Source organism: Dipodomys spectabilis, unplaced genomic scaffold (genome assembly GCF_019054845.1).
Source record: "Dipodomys spectabilis isolate Male_0828 unplaced genomic scaffold, ASM1905484v1 ptg000363l, whole genome shotgun sequence".
Taxonomy (NCBI): domain Eukaryota; kingdom Metazoa; phylum Chordata; class Mammalia; order Rodentia; family Heteromyidae; genus Dipodomys; species Dipodomys spectabilis.
This window is the reverse complement of record NW_024871040.1, coordinates 2,013,261-2,032,893: the sequence shown is the minus strand read 5'-3', so window position 1 is coordinate 2,032,893 and position 19,633 is coordinate 2,013,261. Positions and strand designations below refer to the sequence as shown.

The 19,633-nt window shown below is 42.1% G+C and overlaps 1 protein-coding gene across 1 annotated transcript in view; it reads right to left on the bottom strand.

Annotated features, from left to right (window-relative positions):
• Positions 1–710: 710 nt before the first annotated feature.
• Positions 711–19,633, bottom strand: part of Mapk1 (mitogen-activated protein kinase 1) — a 90,764-nt gene continuing 71,841 nt past the window's right edge. The window contains exons 7-9 of the mRNA XM_042666135.1: positions 13,096–13,205; positions 10,189–10,314; positions 711–4,544 (exon numbers count right to left, since the gene is read on the bottom strand). Of these exons, the coding sequence (XP_042522069.1) occupies positions 10,198–10,314; positions 13,096–13,205 (227 nt within the window). The 3' untranslated portion in view covers positions 711–4,544; positions 10,189–10,197. The remainder of the gene's footprint in view (positions 4,545–10,188; positions 10,315–13,095; positions 13,206–19,633) is intronic.

Genomic DNA, 19,633 nt, shown 5'->3' with positions numbered 1-19,633 from the left:
TCAGATCTCAGCCTCCTGAGTAGCTAGGATTACAGGCGTGAGCCACCAGCGCCCGGCTTAAATTCTGCCTTTTTCTTACAACACTGCAGAAAAATATTTCTGTGTCTTGAAAGTAAGTTGCTACATAATGTCTAATGCTCATTAGAACCAAATGTTCAAGACTTACGTGTGTGTGTGTGTGTGTGTGTGTGTGTGTGTGTGTGTGTGTGTGTGTATGTGTGCGCGCACTAGTTACTAGGCCTTGAACTCGGGACCTTGAGCAAGCTAGAGCTTGGCTTTTTACAGGCTAATTGGAGACAGGAGTCTCAGAGATTTGTCTGCCCAGGCTGACTCTGGACCAGGGTTCTCAGATCTTAACCTCCTCAGTTCCTAAGATTATAGGTATGAGCCACTGATGACTGGTTTAAGAGTCTTCATATAGTCATGACTGTCCCTGACACTTGACTCAGCACTCCTCAGTGCTGAGGAAGAGAGGATGCAGTGGGTACCTCTATCCCTGCTCTCTATACCCAAGGACTGAAGAACCACCTGGAAAACCAGATGGAACACAAAATCCCCTCAAGTCAATTCCAGAACACTGGTTTATGATCCTATCTTTAACAACAGTAAGTATGAAATTACAATTATTTAGGAATTGTAATAAAGGACTAAATGATTTAATACCTTCACATGTGAAGTTGCAATTAAAACTATACATGCACAGTACCATGTTATTTTGGTAGTACAGCGACACAATTTAATGATTCTAAGGATTTTTTTGTATGTTTTTTTTTTTTACAAGTCAGGTGCCATAAACATTCAAATAATCCATCTTTTAAAAAGTACGTTTACAACATTAAAAGAATTAAGATGAAATATAAACCTTTCTACTTACAATTTTTATACAGATTAACCAAATCACAGATACCACAAATAAATGTTAAAGTATAACAATATAATGAATAAACATTCAGAAATTTAATAAAATCTTCCTTTAACATTATTTTTAACTTACCATTATACTAAATAATCTATGCAGAGTTTTGGGGTACAATACCAAGAAGGCACCAACAGTACAAAGCAGATACAAAGCAGTTTCAGAACTTTCTGGAGTGCTCTATACGGATAAACAGCACAAAAAAGGCAACAAGCTTTAGGTAAACCTGGTACAATCCTAGAGAATTTCCTCTGGATTCCCAGTTGTTGCTAATCCATCATGTTAAGTTGGATGATAGCAAGAGAAACCACATAGTTACTTTACTCTTACATGCTTTTCATCTGCATTATAGGGTATCATGTTCAAACGCCAGCATAACCATTTTAAAGCGCAAATGCTTTAAAAATGTGTAAGCAAAAGGATTGCTCAGATTTTCAAAACCACTACATTTACAAAAATATTTCCCCTAAACTTGGGATTGCTCCAAAACATTGATTTACAAATATAAAAGTATTATGGAAGGACCCAAAGCATGTGTGCATATGTATGTGTATATTAACATACTGCTACTGTACTATATAAAAGTTACCAATACAAAAAAACTGTTTTAACACATAAGCAAATAAAGATAAAACAGTCTCCTCTGAATGTTATGTGCCTGTGGCTACCTTTGTGATTCCTTAGAGCTTGTAGCTCCCCAAAGCAACCATTGCCCATATGTGAAAGCAGCGAGAATGCGTGTGAAACACGTGTGAACGTACCACACATCGTGCACTGCACACAGAGCACAATCTTTTACCTAGATGGCCCAGTGGTCTGAGGTTCTCTGTCAGCCTTAGAGACTTTATGTCAGGACAGTGTCCACCAAGGGCTTTTCACATCCACCCACTGGCTTAGTTTGGTTCTGTTTTATACCAGGTGAAAGAACTGGAATGTTTAACAGGATTTTTTTTTTTTGGCTTACAATTTAGACATCAAAAACGCCATCCATCTAAAAGTTTACCTGTGCATATTAGTAACAGAGGTGTCCAGTATTGCCATTATAGAGATGACCTAATCTCTACGTCTTTATCAAAGTATAAGAGCCAAAATGATGACCATATTTGCTGTATGTAACAACTAGTAGTTTTCACAGGTCCCTTAATTATGACAATTCTCTGACCAGTTAAATTACACTTATGATAGTAAGCAAAACACAATGACAGTGATTTATAGAATGCAGCAAATGATTTCATGCCAGTCTGACTCTATAGTACCAGCAGGGGGATGGCAGAGCTCCCAGTCCCCAGTTATTACTAGTCAAGGCTGTGGTTTCTCTATTTAGAAGAGGATTGTAAATTAATCTCAGTTATAGGAATATTCCATTAAAAAGTACAAAGAAACGAGAGCAATGAAATGGTAAATGATGCTCTTTTTAAAATGAAAACTGTTTACCCATGAACCAAGTAAGAGTCAAATCTCTGCATCCACCAATGCTGGCTGGACTTTCATCTGGACTTTCATCTGGAAGTGAGAAGCATCTTTTCTAAGGCAAGAATCAAGGTGTGATTCTGAGTTATGAGGATGAGTCAGCCATCCTTCCTTAGCCTCGTGAGGTGAGCATCAGCACCCTGGGCTGAGTGCCACGTGAACCTGGGCAGCCCTTCCTAGCACAGGGCTGTGCCTAGGTAGCAGCAGCTCTGGTACTTAGGAGCAGGCCCTCTAGAGAAGGGACCAGAAGTTCCAACCTGTGATGTTTGGGCTTTGCCATCAGAGCTTGACAGACTATGTGACACCTATAATTTGAAAAGAGGAACATGTGAGCATTATCTGTACAGAGCCAGGGGGGAGGGAGACCCTTCTAAAGCCATATTATGTAAACTTGTGTGGGGCGGTGCCCAGGGTGGGAAAGTGAGGCCCATGGGCTCTTCTGTTTGACGTACAACTGAATCTAACTGTCTGTTTAAACACGCTGATTCAGAGGAAATCAACACTGAACCTTAATATGAATGTGAAGATAAAGATGACTATTTATTTCCATGAATTACAAGTGCATTGCTGTTCATATTAGCAGGCAGTCTTTATATAACCCACTCTCCACTGCTGTCAAAAATCAACTAACAACAAAAAAGGACAGCTGAGAAATGAAAAGCTAAAAATAGAAGTATTTTTCCTAAGTGATCTGCTGGGTAGCATTTTCCGTGGTACACAACTCAGAGGTAACAATAGATTTTTTTCGTTTCAATCATAGGCATGTGGCACTTGGACAGTCATCTCTGCACAGAAAGCTGTAACAGTCATGCGAGGGTACAGTAATTATTGAACAAGGCAAATTTCTCACCACAGAGAGCAGTGGGGGAGTCAGGAGGCACCGCACTGGGACAGAACACCGAGTCAACTCCACAGTACACAGTGGCAGGAACAAATACTTAAAAGAGATCAGGAAAATATGGAGAGAGCTCTGAACATGACTTAGTGCTAGCTTTTTCTTATGGTCTTAACTCAGCGGTATCAACAGAACAGTGCTTCATGTCATGAGCTCCTGAAGGCTGTATTACAAATCGTTATATTGTAGGTTGAAAATGAACTTGAGATGCTGACATGCTATAGGAGGAAAAAGAAGTGTCTACTTTCTCATTTAAAGACGCAGTGTTCCTCTCTGCTAAATCCTCAGGCATTGAATGTGGTAAGACAGCGCCGTGTGAAGCAGCATGGGGCTCATGTGCACCAGGTGTGTGGAGCTCCACCCTGGACATCAGGGTCAGCTTGCTTGCTATGCCTCCAGAAACTTCCCGCAGCTTAGTGCTGCGGCCTTTGAGTTTCTTACCAAATGTCCAGCATGGCCAGACTTACAAACACCAAGTACTGTATGTATTTTGGCAAGTGTTACACCTCTATTAACAGTATAAGGAACTGCAGTAAATCTGCAGAATGAATGACACTGCTGACTGAAGTAGTTCCTTTTAATTTGGGGGGAGGAGGGAGGAGGACTTAATTTTCTAAAAGCTGGGAAAATAACACATACCTAAATTATGTTAGTGACTTAACATGATAGAGAAAAAGATGCTGCCAAGTGCTTCCAGAGGATTCCCATGTTGGAAGCACTTGCTGCTCAATGCAATATCATCCAAGGTATTTCCACAAGCTCCTGCTTGGGGGAGACAGTTACGGTCAACATGTGAAGTGCAAATTTGGGGCTGTCACTGACTAAAGTGCCCTAGGTAGTAGCCTTCCCTATGGTAAAGTGAGATGCCAGTGACTGGAGCTAGTTGGGAAAGACTCTTATTCTGGTGAGGCTGCATGGGTCAGCAGGGCGCCATGGACACAAGGATTCAGGACAGGAAGGAACCACTGCATCTTTCAAACCAGAAAGCGATTAGTGACTAAAGCAACAGTAAGCAGTAGGTGCACTCAAAGTACATACTGCTGCAGGTCACTAGTGCATGACACACACAGGGGTGCCAGGATTCTCTGGACTGAAGGAATTCTTTGAAAGCATAATAGCCACAACTACCAGAAACCGCTCCTCCGAACGGCTCAAAGGAGTCAAAGTAGATAAGCCGAGACGGGCTGAAGACAGGACCAGGGGTCAAGAACTGGGAAGAAGAACACCGATGTCTGAGCACGTCCAGTCCTCTGAGCCCTTGTCCTATAAAAACATAAAGAGATAGACCTAAGAATAAGGACTGAACTATGTTAAAACAGCAAAAGTAGTATTATAACAAAACGGACAAGTGAAACCACAAAAGGGGGAATAAAAACTCCTGTAAAAGCTAGGTGCTGGTGGCTCAGTCCTATAATCCTGGCTACTCAGGAGGCTGAGATCTGAGGATTGCAGTTTGAACCCAGCTTAGGCAAGAAAGTCCGTGAGACTCTTATCTCCAATTAGTCACCAGAAAACCAGAAGTGGCACTATGGCTCAAAGTGGTAGAGCACTAGTTATGAGCAAAAGAGCTCAGGAACAGCACCCCAGGCTCTGAGTCATCACTTTATAGCCAGGTACAGGTGGCTCATGTTTGCAATCCTAGCTACTCAGGATGCTGAGATCTGAGGATAGCAACTCAAAGCCAGGCCAGACAGGAAAGTCCATGAGACTTTTTTTTTTTTGGCCAGAGGGCAGTCATGGGGCTTGAACTCTGGGCCTGGGTGCTGTCCCTGTGCTCTTCAGCTCAAGGCTATCGTTCTACCACTTGAGCCACAGAACCACTTCAAGTTTTCTGGTGGTTAATTGGAGATAAGCCAATTGCTTTTAACCGCAATCCTCAGGTCTCAGCCTCCTTGAGTAGCTAGGATTACAGGTATGAGCCACTGGTGCCCGGTATCCATGAGACTTTTATCTTCAATTAACCACCAGAAAGCTGGAAGCAGAGCTGTGGTTCAAGTAGTAGAGTGCTAGCCTTGAGCAAAACAGCTCAGAGACAGTGCCCAGGACTGAGTTCAAGTCCCAGGACGGACATTAAAAACAAAGGTCACTTCACTTGTACACACCTGGGCACATGTGGTGGGCAGCAGCTCTGATGAGTCCAAGGCTCTGCCTGCACTTCACAGTTTCCTTTCTTAAATAGTTCTCAGAGACTCCATAACACTCACAGGGAAGGCACATATACATACACAGTGACATTCATAGCCAGGCTGGCTTCAGTATTCAAGATACCCTTTAGTAATTATATGTGATCTGCTACTCCAAAAACCAGAACTAATTGTTTAAGGGTCTTTGTAAAATAACAGATTTCTATGCAAAAAATCCTACCCACCCTGCTTCTTTCTATTCTTAGCAAGTATTCTCTGTGGATGACCAGGTAGAGTAGTCAACTGTTCACAACAATGGAATGTGTTAATAATGCTCAAGTTTTCTCTAAAGAGAAAAACCAAATGTGGTGGGTGGTGATGCTGGAAAGGTGAGTCAATAGAGTTTTCCTACTGGTAAGAGACGGTATGGATCATCCAGGCCTGAGGGGGTCTGACAGCTAGCTATCTTTAGGCAGCCTTCACCTGTCATCCATTCTTGGTAAGGGCCACCTGGCTTCCCAGGGAGCCATATACACTTCCCTTTTGGCCTCCTAACTGTCTGTTTTAGTCGGCGAAATCCTATTTCAAAATCTACTTGGTATATATTTGCTAGCACGGACATCTAGCCAACATGTTGCTCTGACACTTCGCAAGGTACTTTTAGGGATATAGCTTTGCCTGCTACTCAAGAATAAAGGCTGGAAGGATACGCTTCAAGGCTGCATTATGGACAGGGAGAAAGCTTGAGAAGCTGACATTCAGAGGTATGCTTTATGAATTTCAGCCAAACCTGGCTTGCAGAAGTTAATGTTGCTTTTTTTTCTTGGTATGTATTGTGGCCCTTAGCCTTTTTGCTTAAGGCTGCTACTCTACCACTTGAGCCACATCTCCATTTTTGGCTTTTGCTGGTTAAGTAGAGATAAGTGTCTCAAATCAAAGACTTTCCTGCTCAGGCTGGCTCTGAACCTTCACTCATTCTCAGACCTCAGCTTTCTTTTTTTTTTTTTTTTTGGTCGGTTGTGGGGCTTGAACTCTGGGCCTGGGCGCTGTCCCTCAGCTCTTCAGCTCAAGGCGAGCGCTCTACCACTTGAGCTACAGCGCCACTTCCGGTTTTCTGGTGGTTTACTGGAGATAGGAGTCTCACGGTCTCTCCTGCCCGGGCTGGCTTTGAATCGCGATCCTCAGATCTCAGCCTCCTGAATAGCTAGGATTACAGGCGTGAGCCACCAGTGCCCGGCCAGACCTCAGCTTTCTGAGTAGCTAGAATTACAGGTATGGGACACTGGAATCTGATTTTATCTTCTAGGAAACTGAAGGATGCCAAGGTTGATGCTTCCAGTGATTAACCTATTGGAGAAAATTCATAAACAGGCAGATGTGGAGAACCTACTTCTACCTTCATAGTCTCCTGAGGCATGGGACTGAGGAGATGTGTCTGCACAAAACTCATCATAGGTGTTAATAACATAGATAATAACACACATTTTAGAGTTGTAACATGAAACATTTCATAAGCAAAATATATTGACTCTTTAAGACTTTTTAGGTTACCATTATGGACATCACTAACCCTCACTCCAGCAAGCAGACAGTTTCTTCAACCAAAAAAGTTTCCAGTATATGACTATTTTCCTACTTTTCCTATTTTTCTTGTCTTTCTCTAATATCCTGATATTTCATGTACAATTTTCTTTTTAAAAAAGCAAAATGCTTAGATGTTCTAACCTCTGTCTTTCTCAGTTATAGATGTCTGTTGTATACTGGCTTTAGAGAATTCTACTGTGATCATCAAAGTAAAGGGGCTTTGTACCCTACCACTTGGAGCAGAGTGCCATTTCTGGCTTTTTCTGGGTAGTTTATTAGAGATAAGACTCTCACGGACTTTCCTGCCCACCCAGCTGACTTCCAACTGTGACCCTCACTGGCATGGATTCACTTTTATATTTTAAGATGTCTAAATTGTGGAATAGATTGTAGATGTTGAAGGAGCAAATAAAAGGAAAGCAAGCATAGTAAAATGTTAATTGTTGCATCTAGATGATGAGATTAAGGGTTTTTAAAATTTCTTTCAGCTGGATGTTATTAGCTCACACCTGTAATCCTAGCTACTCAGGAAACTGAGCTCTGAGGATCACAATTCAAAGCCAGACCGGGCAGCAAAGTCTGTGAGACTCCAATTAACGACCAGAAAACCAGAAGTAGAGCTGTGGCTCAAGTGTATAGCACTAGCCTTGAGCAAAAGGAGCTCAGGAACAGTGCTTAAGCCCGGAATTCAAGTTCTAGGACAGGCACAAAAATAAATAAAACAATAAAAAGATGAACAAGCACATGATTAAGCAGCTATCAAAGTCTTGCCCTTGAATAAAGATAGGAAGGACTTCCAGGTCTATTAAAAGTGTGCCTTCTGGGGTTGGGAAGGTGGCTCAGTGGTAGAACGCTTGCCTTGCATGCATGAGGCGCTGGGTTCGACTCCTCAGCACCACATAAGCAGAAAAAAAAAGCCGGAAGTGGTGCTATAGCTCAAGTGGTAGCATGCTAGCCTTGAGCTGAAGAGCTGAGGTACAGCGCCCAGGCCCAGAGTTCAGGCCCCATGACCGGACCCCCCAAAAAAACTAAACAAACAAAAAAAAAAGTGTGCCATCATTCTTAAAGGAACCTGAGTAAAACTTCTAATTTACGGAGGGGGGAGGCTGGGAAGGGATGTGAAGGATAAACAAAGGAGGAGGCTGCAATGCTTGGTAAGAAATGTACGCATTATCCTGCCCATGTAACTGTAACTCCTCTGTACAGTATGTTCACAAATAAAATTAAATTTAAAAAAAAAACAAAACTTCTAATTTACTTACGATTCTAATTTAGAGAAGCTTAAAAAAAAAAAAAGAATGTAAAAGAAGGCTGAGAATATGGTTTGGTGGTAGAGTGCTTGCCTAGCATACATAAGGCCCTGGGTTTGATTCCTTAGTACCACACACATTAAAACAAAAAGAATACAAAAGAGTGGAGACTTGAGGAAGATGATGGTCTAAAGATCAAAGGGATTAGATGGTCACTCTAAACACACAGCCAGGGAGAAGGGAAAGTGGGAGAAAAATGAGGGAAGGGGTAACAAGTTTGACAAGAAATGTACTTATTACCTTATCTATGTAACTGTAACCCCTCTGTACATCACCTTGACAACACACACACACACACACACAACCATTCTCAACAAGAAGCAATTTCTCTCTTTGTAAACAGTGAACCGTGATATCCATGTTCCCTAGTAAACACGAGAGTTTTACCCTCATATACCAGGACTATGAATCTTCTAAAACATGAAGGCAGGTGAAACTGTTTCTCCCTGGGACCCCTAACCCATCTTTCTTCCCTCCTTCGGTAGGTGTACCTTATCACCTCCCTTTTCTGGCTATTTCCTATGAAAAGTCTTCTTCATGATTTTCCCTCTCATACTTACTGTCTTCCTCGTGGTTATCTTTTTGGCTTAACTCTGCTATCAGTATTTTTCTGTCTTGTCTGGCTATTACACTTGTACTTCAGTTACTGTATTTGCTCAAGTTCTATATTTTCAAATCTTAGGAAAAAAGTGTCTCAGGGGGTTAAGGTGTAGCTCAATGGTGAAGCAGTTGTTGATGTATACACGAGACCCTGGATTCCTTTCCAGAACTGCACAAAAAAGTCCTAGGTCTCCAAAGTTTTGTTAATTCTTGAGTGTTTAAAATGTCAGTTGGGTGCCAATGGCTCATGCCTGTAGCGCCAAAGTACTCAGGAGACTGAGATCTGAGGATCATGGTTTGAAACCAAGTCTGGGAAGGAAAGCACAAGGAAATGTGAGACTCTTATTTCCAACGAACTACCAAAAGCCAAAAGTGGAGCTGTAGCTCAAGTGGTAGAGAGCTACCCTTGAGCACAAAAAAATCTCAGGGTCAGTCCCCAAGCTCTGAATTTAAGTCCTAGGACCAGCACGTGTACACACATATGCATGTGAACACCCACCCACCCACACAAAATGTCATTTGGGAACTTAAGGTATGACTCAAGTGGTACAGCACCAGTCTTGAGCACAAAAGGTAAGCAAGAGTAAGAGGCCCTGAGTTCAAACCCTAGTACCCACACATAGAAAAAAAAGTCATATAAAGTATCTGTGTATATACACATACATCTACCCTCCGCTCTACCACTTGAGCCACAGCGCCACTTCTGGCTTTTTTTCTTTTTGCTTAGGTGGTACTGAGGAATCGAACCCAGGGCCTCATGCATGCAAGGCAAGCGCTCTACCACTGAGCCACCTTCCCAGCCCTCATTGTGATCTACATTAAAGATGGCCAGAAATGAAAGAATCCCAGGTGTATCATTTAACAATGGTAAAAAAACAAAATATAATTTCCCTTGTTTAAATCCTCAAACAAAATGCTATTGAAGAAGAATATACTGAATTCTTTTGAACATTATTTAACTTACTTCTTTCTCCCTTGCTAGGGTTAATAGTATACTTAAGCAGGGCGCCAGTGGCTCATGTCTGTAATCCTAGATCTGAGGATCCTGGTTCAAAGTCAGCCTAGGCAGCAAAGTCCATGAGACTTTTCTTTCTAATAACAACCAGAAAACTAGAAGTGGTTCTGTGGCTCAAAGTGGTAGAGCACTATCCTTGAGCAAAAGAAGCTCAGGGACAGTGTCAGGCCCTGAATTCAAGCCCAAGGACTGGCAAAAATAAACAACAGGAAAAAAAAAAACCACCAAAAAACAAAAAAAACCTAAGTCCCAAAAAACAAAGAAGTTTCATATACCTGACAAATTTAAGATCTGTATCCTGGCTGGAATCTAGCAGTCTCTTCAAAGATGAGTTCCTTGAGCCTTTCCTTAGGCAAGTCATCCAATTCCATGTCAAACTTGAATGGTGCTTCAGCAATGGGCTTTAAGAGAAAACAAACATTGAATAGTCAAAAGTAGTTATGGTTAAGCCAGTAATTTTTTGATTCATAAAATGGCTGGGCGTACATTCTGAACATGCAACAGGACTGGTATTTCATAAAACCTGAGAGCCTCAGGGCTGGGGATGCAATTCAGTGGTAGTATGCGTGCTTACCATATGCAAGGGCAGATGGTAGATTCCAACCCTAGTATTGTACAAAAAGAAGACAGACTGGGAACATATCAAGTATATATGGAAATATCAAAAAGAAACCCTTTGTGTAATGTAAACTAATAAAAAAGAGGAAGAAGAAGAAAAAAAAACCTGGGAGAAACTGAATTCATTTTGAGTTTACTGCTGAACTTATCATAAATTCTAGAATAATTTTTATATAATGTTGCAATAGCAAAATGTGCTGTCGTGGGGTGGTTTCATGTTCATACAATCAAAAGCATAAAACTAGGGCTGGGAAGGTGGCTCAGTGGTAGAGTGCTTGCCTTGAATGCTTGAGGCCCTCGGTTTGATTCCTCAGCACTTAAGTGGCACTGTGGCTCAAGTGGTAAAGCACTAGCCTTGAGCTGAAGAGTTTAGGGACAGTGCCCAGGCCCAGAGTTCAGGCCCCACAACCAGCAAAAAAAAAAAAAAAAAAAAAAAGCATAAAACTAAACGAAATGCATTTGATTAGATATGAAGATAATATTATGTGAATATTGTTATTGTCTGAAAAATATTATAGAGAAAATAAAAATGAAGCTGTGAGGAAGAGTAATACTATTGGAAAATGTTCATGTTTGCAAAAGTTTCCTGCAAAGTAGTAAGACTTAGAAATACTCCAAATAGATACACCCACATACACACATTTTTTTAAACTGGCACTGGTGTTTGATTTTAGGTTTGTGATTGCTAGGCAATTGAGCCACATCCCAAGTCCAAATAATTTTTAAACTTTTTTTTGAGACAGGGTATCTATGTATGTAAAATGTGTATGTGTGTCTGTGTGCATGTATTATACAACAGACACATAGCCCAGACTTGCTTCAAACTCCTGTTCCTCCTGTCCTCTTTTCCTAAATACTTGAATTACAGGTATGCACCACCAGGAGTGCTAAATTTTGAGAAGCCCAGTACTGTATGTTACAGGACTAAATTGAGAATGATACATACTATTAACTAGTGGATACCTAGACAGTCAGACCTACTCCTTACACATGGCTTCTAGAGGAAGATGGACTTCAAACAATGCACTATGCTTTAGCTGCTTGAAAGGGGAAAGGATTCATATCCAAACAAGAACAAACAAGTAGCCCTGCCTAAAGGATGTTTTAATGTTTGGGATCATATCAGGTATCCTACATATTTCATCCAGTGCTCCAGGACACTGATTAATCAGGACACATCAAGAGGCTGGAAAGATCCTCATCCTTGTATTTCTACCTCTTTCATTACTGACTGTGCTGTAGACATCTCTGTAAGCTTTCCCAAGTGTTTAGGAGGTAGATGTAAAGAAGCTGACTAGTACACTTCCATGAGTACTATCTTCTTTATTAGCTTTTTTTTTTCTTTTTCATTCTGTCCTTGATAATTATTTTTTGGTTGGTCATGGGGCTTGAATTCAGGGACTGGGTACTGTCCCTGAGCTTTTCTGCTCAAGGCTAGTGCTCTACCATTTTGAACAAGAGCACCACGTCTGGTTTTCTGGTTGTTAATTAGAGTCTCACAGACTTTGCTACCCGGTCTGGCTTTGAACTGTGATCCTTAGATCTCAGCCTCCTGAGTAGCTGGGATTATAGGCCACCAGTACCCAGCTGAAGGCTTTTTTTGTGTGTGTGTGTCGGTTGTGGGGCTTGAACTCTGGGCCTGGGCACTATCTCTAAGCTCTTCAGCTCAAGGCAAGCACTCTACCACTTGAGCTACAGCGCCACTTCTAGTTTTCTGGTGGTTTATTGGAGATATAGAGTGACTTTCCTGCCTGGGCTGGCTTTGAACCGTGATCCTCAGATCTCAGCCTCTTCAGTAGCTAGGATTACAAAGCGTGAGCCACTAGCACCTGGCTGAAGGCTTTGTTTTCTTCCACTCATGCTGCATTTTTCTTCGTTATCCTCCAGAGAATAAAGGCTAAAATGGAACTCATAGAGGAATCATAGAAGCAAGGCAATGGAACTGTACTGGAAGGAGCTGCCACACCCAACTCTGGACTTATTGTGCACAACAGGTTCTGTCTCTAGGAAGTGGCATGCCCAACAGAGCCATCAAACTAAGGCATAAGCCATGCAGGCTGACCTCTTGCTCTGCCTGGTGTTCTCCGAGTAGCTGCCAGCCTCTCTAGTCTCAAATCCTAGGAAAGGCGCATCGGTTCAGATGTTTCTAGCTAGATGTCTATAGCCTTAGGCCCTTCCCCTTGCCATGATCCAGTGGTATAGCTGTTTCCCTTTGTCCATCTAATGTTCCAGCCCCTATTTGCTGTAGGTGGCCTGGGGAAAGTTTTCTGAGGTAAAGAGAATGGGCTTGGGGACAGGAGAGTTGACCTATGACCCCCATGTTCATCCTCAAGGTAGAGGAGGTATGTTAGAAGGACCAGTAATGCCACCATTCACTTCTTAGAACAACCTAAGCAGGAAATAGTTTGGACTGCTATTGGCTGGTCTAAATCTCTGTTTTTGTTTTTGCCAATTCTGGGCTTGAACTCTGGGACTGGACACTGTCCTTGGGCTCTTTTTGTTCAAGGCGAGCACTCTATCTGGTCTAAATCTCTGAAGCAGCAGTCAGGAGTATGGATTCTTACCTCATCACTCGGGTCATAATACTGCTCCAGATATGGGTGGGCCAGAGCCTGTTCAACTTCAATCCTCTTGTGGGGGTTGAATGTCAACATTTTGTCCAGTAAATCCAGAGCTACAAAGAGAGATTTTGTAGTGGTGAGAAGCAGAAGTAGTCATTAATATGCTTCTGATTTTCTGTTTAACTTGACCTACAAGACTATAACAGAGTGAGGCATCACTGTTGGATGAGCACACAACACACCCAAAGCCTCCTTCGTCTCTGAGTCCCTTAAATGGTGAAAATCTCATTCTGTCTTCCTCTTCTCCAAAAATGGCACCCCTATAGGTTTCCTTCTTTTGTTTTCATAGTTGCAAATAATCTATTTTGATAGTATTCAGACCTCCTTTATCCTCCCTGCCAGTCCAATCCCTTTCCATCAGCACCTAATCAATGACAGTCTATTTCTCTCCTCTCATCCCCCTGCTGATCAACAGCCTTAGCTGAGTTTCTCTATGCTAACCTCCGTCTACTTGCAATGAATTACGAAGTCATTTACTCCTTCTTTTTCCATTCTCCCCTCCCCTTCTCAGAGTAGCCTCTTAGCTTGATTCATGTTCTCTGTTAAACTGTAAAAAATATGTGTGGATGTGTGTTTTAGAGAGAGGGGGAGAAGAGAGAGAGAAAGGGGGGGAGGGAGAGAGAGAGAGAGAAAGATACGAATATGCCTTTTAGGTCTGGCTTCTACATATGAGTATAGATCCTAGCTCACAGATCCTCAAGCATCTCAGAAGGAAGAATCCTATGTTCAAGTCTGAAAACCTATTTTAAGTCTAAAAAAAGAGTAGCTAATAAAGAACACAAATTTTTAGTGAATGTAAGCAACACTGAAAACAGAAACAAAAATATGGCATCTACTTAATGAAGACTCTTAGCTCACTTGCAGGTGGGAACATCATCCACCTGCAAATTAAATTAGCACATGCTATTAAGCCCTATGATCATTTAATAACCAAAATGTTGGTTTAATATTCAATATCAGCCTAAGAAATCAGTTTTCTTTCAAAAAGTGAGTTTTAATGACATTAAAAAATGTTCAGGGACTAGGAAGGTGGCTCAGTGGTAAAGTGCTTGCTTTTGCATGCATGAGACCCTGGTTTGAGTCCTCAGCACCACATAAGCAGAAAAACTGGAAGTGGCACTGTGGCTCAAGTGGTAGAGTGCCAGCCTTGAGCTGAAGAGCTGAGGGCCAGCGCCCAGGCCCAGAGTTCAGGCCCCATGACCGACAAAAAAAAAAAAAAAAAGTTCAGCCACGTGCTGGTGGTTCCATGCCTAAACAATCCTAGCTATTCAGGAGGCTGAGCTCTGAGGATCACAATTCAAAGCCAGCCTAGACAGAAAAGTCTGTGAGACTTATCTCTAACATTAAACTACTCAGAAAAAGCCAGAAGTGGCATTGTGGCTCAAGTGGTAGAGTGCTAGCTTTGTACAAAAGAAGTGTAGGAACAGCGTCCAGACCCTGAGTTCAAGCATCAGTATTCCCTGCCCTCCTACCCTGGCCACAAATGTTCAATTTATGAGAATAGACAAGTAAACCTTTTGAAGTGAAGTGACCACTTGTCTGCTAGGTTCTCTCATGGCTGAGGTTACTTAGAGAGTATGGGTTTGCATGCTCATGCTCAGTTCTGGTATTCACTTTCCACTTTCCATATGGCATATACAACAGAGCCAATTCTTGATCTTTTTTTTGTCTTTTGTTTTTTTTTTTTGGTCAGTCATGGGGGCTGAACTCTGGGCCTGGGCACTGTCCCTCAGCTCTTCAGCTCAAGGCTAGTGCTCTAGGGGCTGGGAAGGTGGCTCAGTGGTAGAGCACTTGCCTTGCATGCCTGAGGCCCTGAGTTCGATTCCTCGGCACCACATAAGCAAAAAGTAAAAACCCAGAAGTGGTGCTGTGGCTCAAGTGGTAGAGCGCTAGCCTTGAGCTGAAGAGCTGAGGGACAATGCCCAGGCCCAGAGTTCAGGCCCCATGACTGGACCCCCCCCAAAAAAAGAGGCTAGTGCTCTACCACTTGAGCCACAGCATCACTTCTGGCCTTTTCTGCTTATGTAGTGCTGAGGAATCGAACTCAGGGCCTCATGCATGCAAGGCAAGCGCTCTACCACTGAACCACCTTCCCAGCCCACCTTGATCTTTAAGACAAAAGAAATAGTGCAATAAACCATGGTGGTCACTGAAAAATTCCACATAGCACAACATCTCTTTTATTCAATATGTACATTTTGGGGGGGGGGGGGTTGAGAGGGGAGTTGGTCCTGGGGCTTGAACCCAGGGCCTGAGCATTATCCTTGATCAATTTTTTTTTCTTTTTTGTCAGTCGTGGGGGCTGAACTCTGGGTCTGGGCGCTGTCCCTTTAGCTCTTCAGCTCAAAGCTAGTGCTCTCCTACTTCAGCACCACTTCTGGCTTTTTCTGCTTATGTGGTGCTGAGGAATTGAACCCAGGGCCTCATACATGCAAGGCAAGCACTCTACCACTGAACCACCTTCCCAACCCCATCTTGAGCTCTTTTGCTCAAGGTTAGTGCTCTACTAATTTTTTTTTTTTTTGGGGGGGGGGGGGGTCCGGTTGTGGGGCCTGAACTCTGGGCCTGGGCGCTGTCCCTCAGCTCTTCAGCTCAAGGCTAGTGCTCTACCACTTGAGCCATAGCACCACTTCTGGCTTTTTTGTTTTTGCTTATGTGGTGCTGAGGAATCAAACCCAGGGCCTCATGAATGCAAGGCAAGCGCTCTACCACTGAGCCACCTTCCCTGCCCCAGTGCTCTACTATTTGAGCCACAGTATTATTTTAAGCAACCCCTCCCCTCAACCCCTGTACTGGGCCTGAACTCAGGCCTTATGCTCTCATCTTGTGCTCTACCATTTTGAACCACATGTCTCCACTTCTGGCTTTTTGTTAAGTAACTGGAGATAAAGTCTTAAGATTTGTCTGCCAGGGTTGGCTTTGAACCACAATCCTCAGAACCCAGCTTTGTGAATAGTTAGAATTATAGGAGTAAGCCAATGGCACATCTGGCTTCTGACAGCATTATTTCTATGCTATCAAGGGTACTTCTCTGTTCAAACTTGTTGGTATTAAGTAGGAAGGTACTTCAAGGCAACTGAGTATTTTGCAGCTTAAGCATTTCTAAAACAGATCTGTTCTTTCAAAATTCTAGGTCCTTCCAGGCAAAAATTTCTAAAGAAAACATTTTTTTCTTAGTACTTAAAAAGTAACTGGCTCTCAGCCTCCTTATACTGCTATTTCTGCATTATTCACAGCTACCAAAGGAGAAAAAACGAAATGGGAGGCAGTTGGCAGGTGCTGATCCCACAGTCAGAGTGCTCCCCCTCCTCTTCCTCCCACACCACACAGCAATCCACTGGTACCACTCAGATGGTGTGAATCATGGCTGTTTGTGTGCATGCTTACTTGGGCACAGGTTTCCTTCCCCTGAAAGATTGGAAGTCCCTCCAAGGCTGGTATTACATTTGACCATGATCCCTAGCTCTTACTACTATCCACCCAGAATTCCATCCCTTCTAATATTACACTAAAGAATACAGTAAGCTGCCTCTCTCTCTTTTCTATTTATCAGGACTTTTCCTCCTTGTGCTAGCCCATGCACACACATGAGCACACACACATACACAGAATTAACATCTAGAAGATTTAGGCTGTTGGAATGGTGCAAACCAGTACAGCACTCACGGAAGTTGAGCCAAAGAAGATCATGAGTTTGAGACCAACCTATGCTGTTTAAACAGACCTTGTAAGTAATAAGCTGAATGTCAGTTAGCCCATGCCTATAATGTTCCCTACTCAAAAGGCTAAGACCTGGAGCATTACAATTCCAAGCCAGAAAAAAAAAAAAAAATTCTAAGCCAGCCTAGGCAGAAAATCTGTAAGTCTCCATCTTCAACTCACTGGCAAAATGTTAGACTAGAGATATGGTTCAAATAGTAGAGTGCCATCCATGAGCAAGAAACGGGGTGAGCAAGAGCACAAGGCCTTGATCAAAGTTCAATCCCTAGTACTTTGATCCTATTTACAACTAATATATAAATGTGGGCAATGACTCAGCAGAAGTGTCAAACAGGTTTTCTAAGGGACAGATTTCTGACATGAACTACATTAAAAGAGGGGAGGAATACATCAGAATTTTACCTTTTTTTGGGGGGGGGGGGGAGAGTTGGTTGTGGGGCTTGAATTCTGGGCCTGGGCACTGTTCCTCAGCTCTTCAGCAAAAGGTGACTGCTCTACCATTTGAGCCATAGAACCACTTCTGGTGGTTTACTGGAGATAAGAGTCTCATGGACTCAAAGCCAGCCCAGGCTGGCTTTGAACCACGATACTCAGATCTCTGAGTAGCTAGGATTACAGATGCCACTGGCATCCGGCTCTACCTTTCTTTAACAACCATCTGTTGGTTTTGCATGCCAGTGGCTACTACCCCATAGCATTCAAATTACATTTGCCATAAGGCATCTTAGGCTACTTGCTATGCTGTGGGAATGGTGGCACTGGCTGGGCCACCTTACCAGGGCTCCTACTTGGCCATGATGAGTGGTTAGAGGAGGGAAAGGTACTTAAGTTGGGCACAAAGAGACAATGAGACTCAGCCTGTGACTTGGGCTGAAAGCATCAGGAAACAGAATGTGGCTGATAAGGATGTGTAGAAGACAGCAATGCTAATTCCAGGTGAAGTGACTGTGCTTACAAATCCAAATTCTACTAGACTTTTCTTCCAGTTATGGGTACTAAGAAAGTCCTTCTGGCTTAAGTTGGTTGGTAATAAGATCTTGTTATATAGTACTGAAAAGACCTTAAACAGGTGACACATAAACCTGCCCCTAAATCTCCTCATAAGGCCCTTGAGCCTATCTCTAAGAATACTTCTAATTTTAAGGGGTATTTTTGTTGTATATTTCATATAGTTTGAATCATACTGTGTAACAAATGCTGTATTACTTTTCCATAGTAAATATTCATCATTATTTTCCCAAGTTAAAAAACTTTGCAAAAATAACTCTTAGTGGCTTTATAATATTCTTTTAAGTAGATAATTATCATTGGCATTTAGGTGGTTTCTAATGCCTAAATTTAACATGATCCAAACTAAATTCTCCAGGCAATCTCCTGAACTGCTCTTCTATAGTTTTCCTTATCTCAGCATTTCCTGTGAACTGAATGTCTTTGTCTTTTGCTCATTTATTTAGCCACTGAGCTCTTAGATTTGTCTCTGAACTTTCTATACTAATAATACAGATGATGAAACTATCAATTATCAAGTGGGAATTGAGTCTGTACAGGAAAATTATGAAGCTTGTCCAAAGTCAAAGGCTACAAATATGGAGTCCTATTTTTAACTTAAAAGGCTGATTCCAGAACTCCAGGGCATTAGCTATTGTTCTGTTTCTCTGCTACATATCAGTAAGGATAGGAACCTAAACGTTATTCAGTGTAGAATATCTTTTTTTTGGTCGGTTTGAGGCTTGAATTCTGGACCTGGGCACTGTCCTTCAGCTCTTCAGCTCAAGGCTAGCACTCTACCACTTGAGCCACAGTGCCACTTCCAGCTTTCTGTTTCTGTGGTGCTGAAGAATGGAACCCAGGGTCTCATGCATGTGAGGCAAGCACTCTACCATTGAGCCACCTTCCCACAGCCCCCGTAGAACATCTTAGAACTACTGTTCACACCTAATCTTTTGTCTTTTAGACTTTTATGCAATCAAACCTCTTCTTTTCCCTTCGTGTTTATTTTGTTTTCAAAGTTTAGGAAGATAGTCTTTCTCCATGTACAGATCAGAAAAAACAGTAAATACTCTAAAAATATTGTATAATTTTTTTAAGTAGTTAATAATTGATTCTTCTGGAATTCATTTTCATGTGTGAGTAATAATTTAAATTGATTTTCTTCCAAATATTCAACCAGCCTAGAGCCATCTGCTGAATAATAATCATTCTTCCCCCTCATTGGAGTCATTTGGAGAGGAATTCTAACCTAAGATTCCTTTGAAGAAAAATCTACAATAATCACTAGAGTTTAGGGGATTTGGTAATCAAAAATGTCCAAAAAATATGTGAAAAAATGTTCAATTTCACTCTTAATTAAAGACAAACTAAATGCCATTCCCACCCCCATGTGGTTGGCAGACCCAAAAGTTCAATACTCCCGAATTACTGGAACAAAAGGCGTGTGACAGAATTACTAGAGTGCCCTCCGCAAGATGCAACCAATTTATACTCCACCAGCTGTCTCAGAGAACATCCACTTCCCTATAGCCTTGACCATACAGTGGGCTATCAAGCTTTTGGTGTTCGCTATTTTGAGAAATAGGTCCAAAAAGAATTACTGGTCTTTCAATGTTCCTATGCAATATGAGTAAAAAAACAAAACAAAACAAAAAAACAAACTTTCCCCCATAATTAAGGGACATTTTCACTCCCTTTTCTGAGAATTACCATTATTTAGACCTACAAGTCCCATTGTTTTCCTCGTCAGTTGGGGACTTCAACTCAGGGC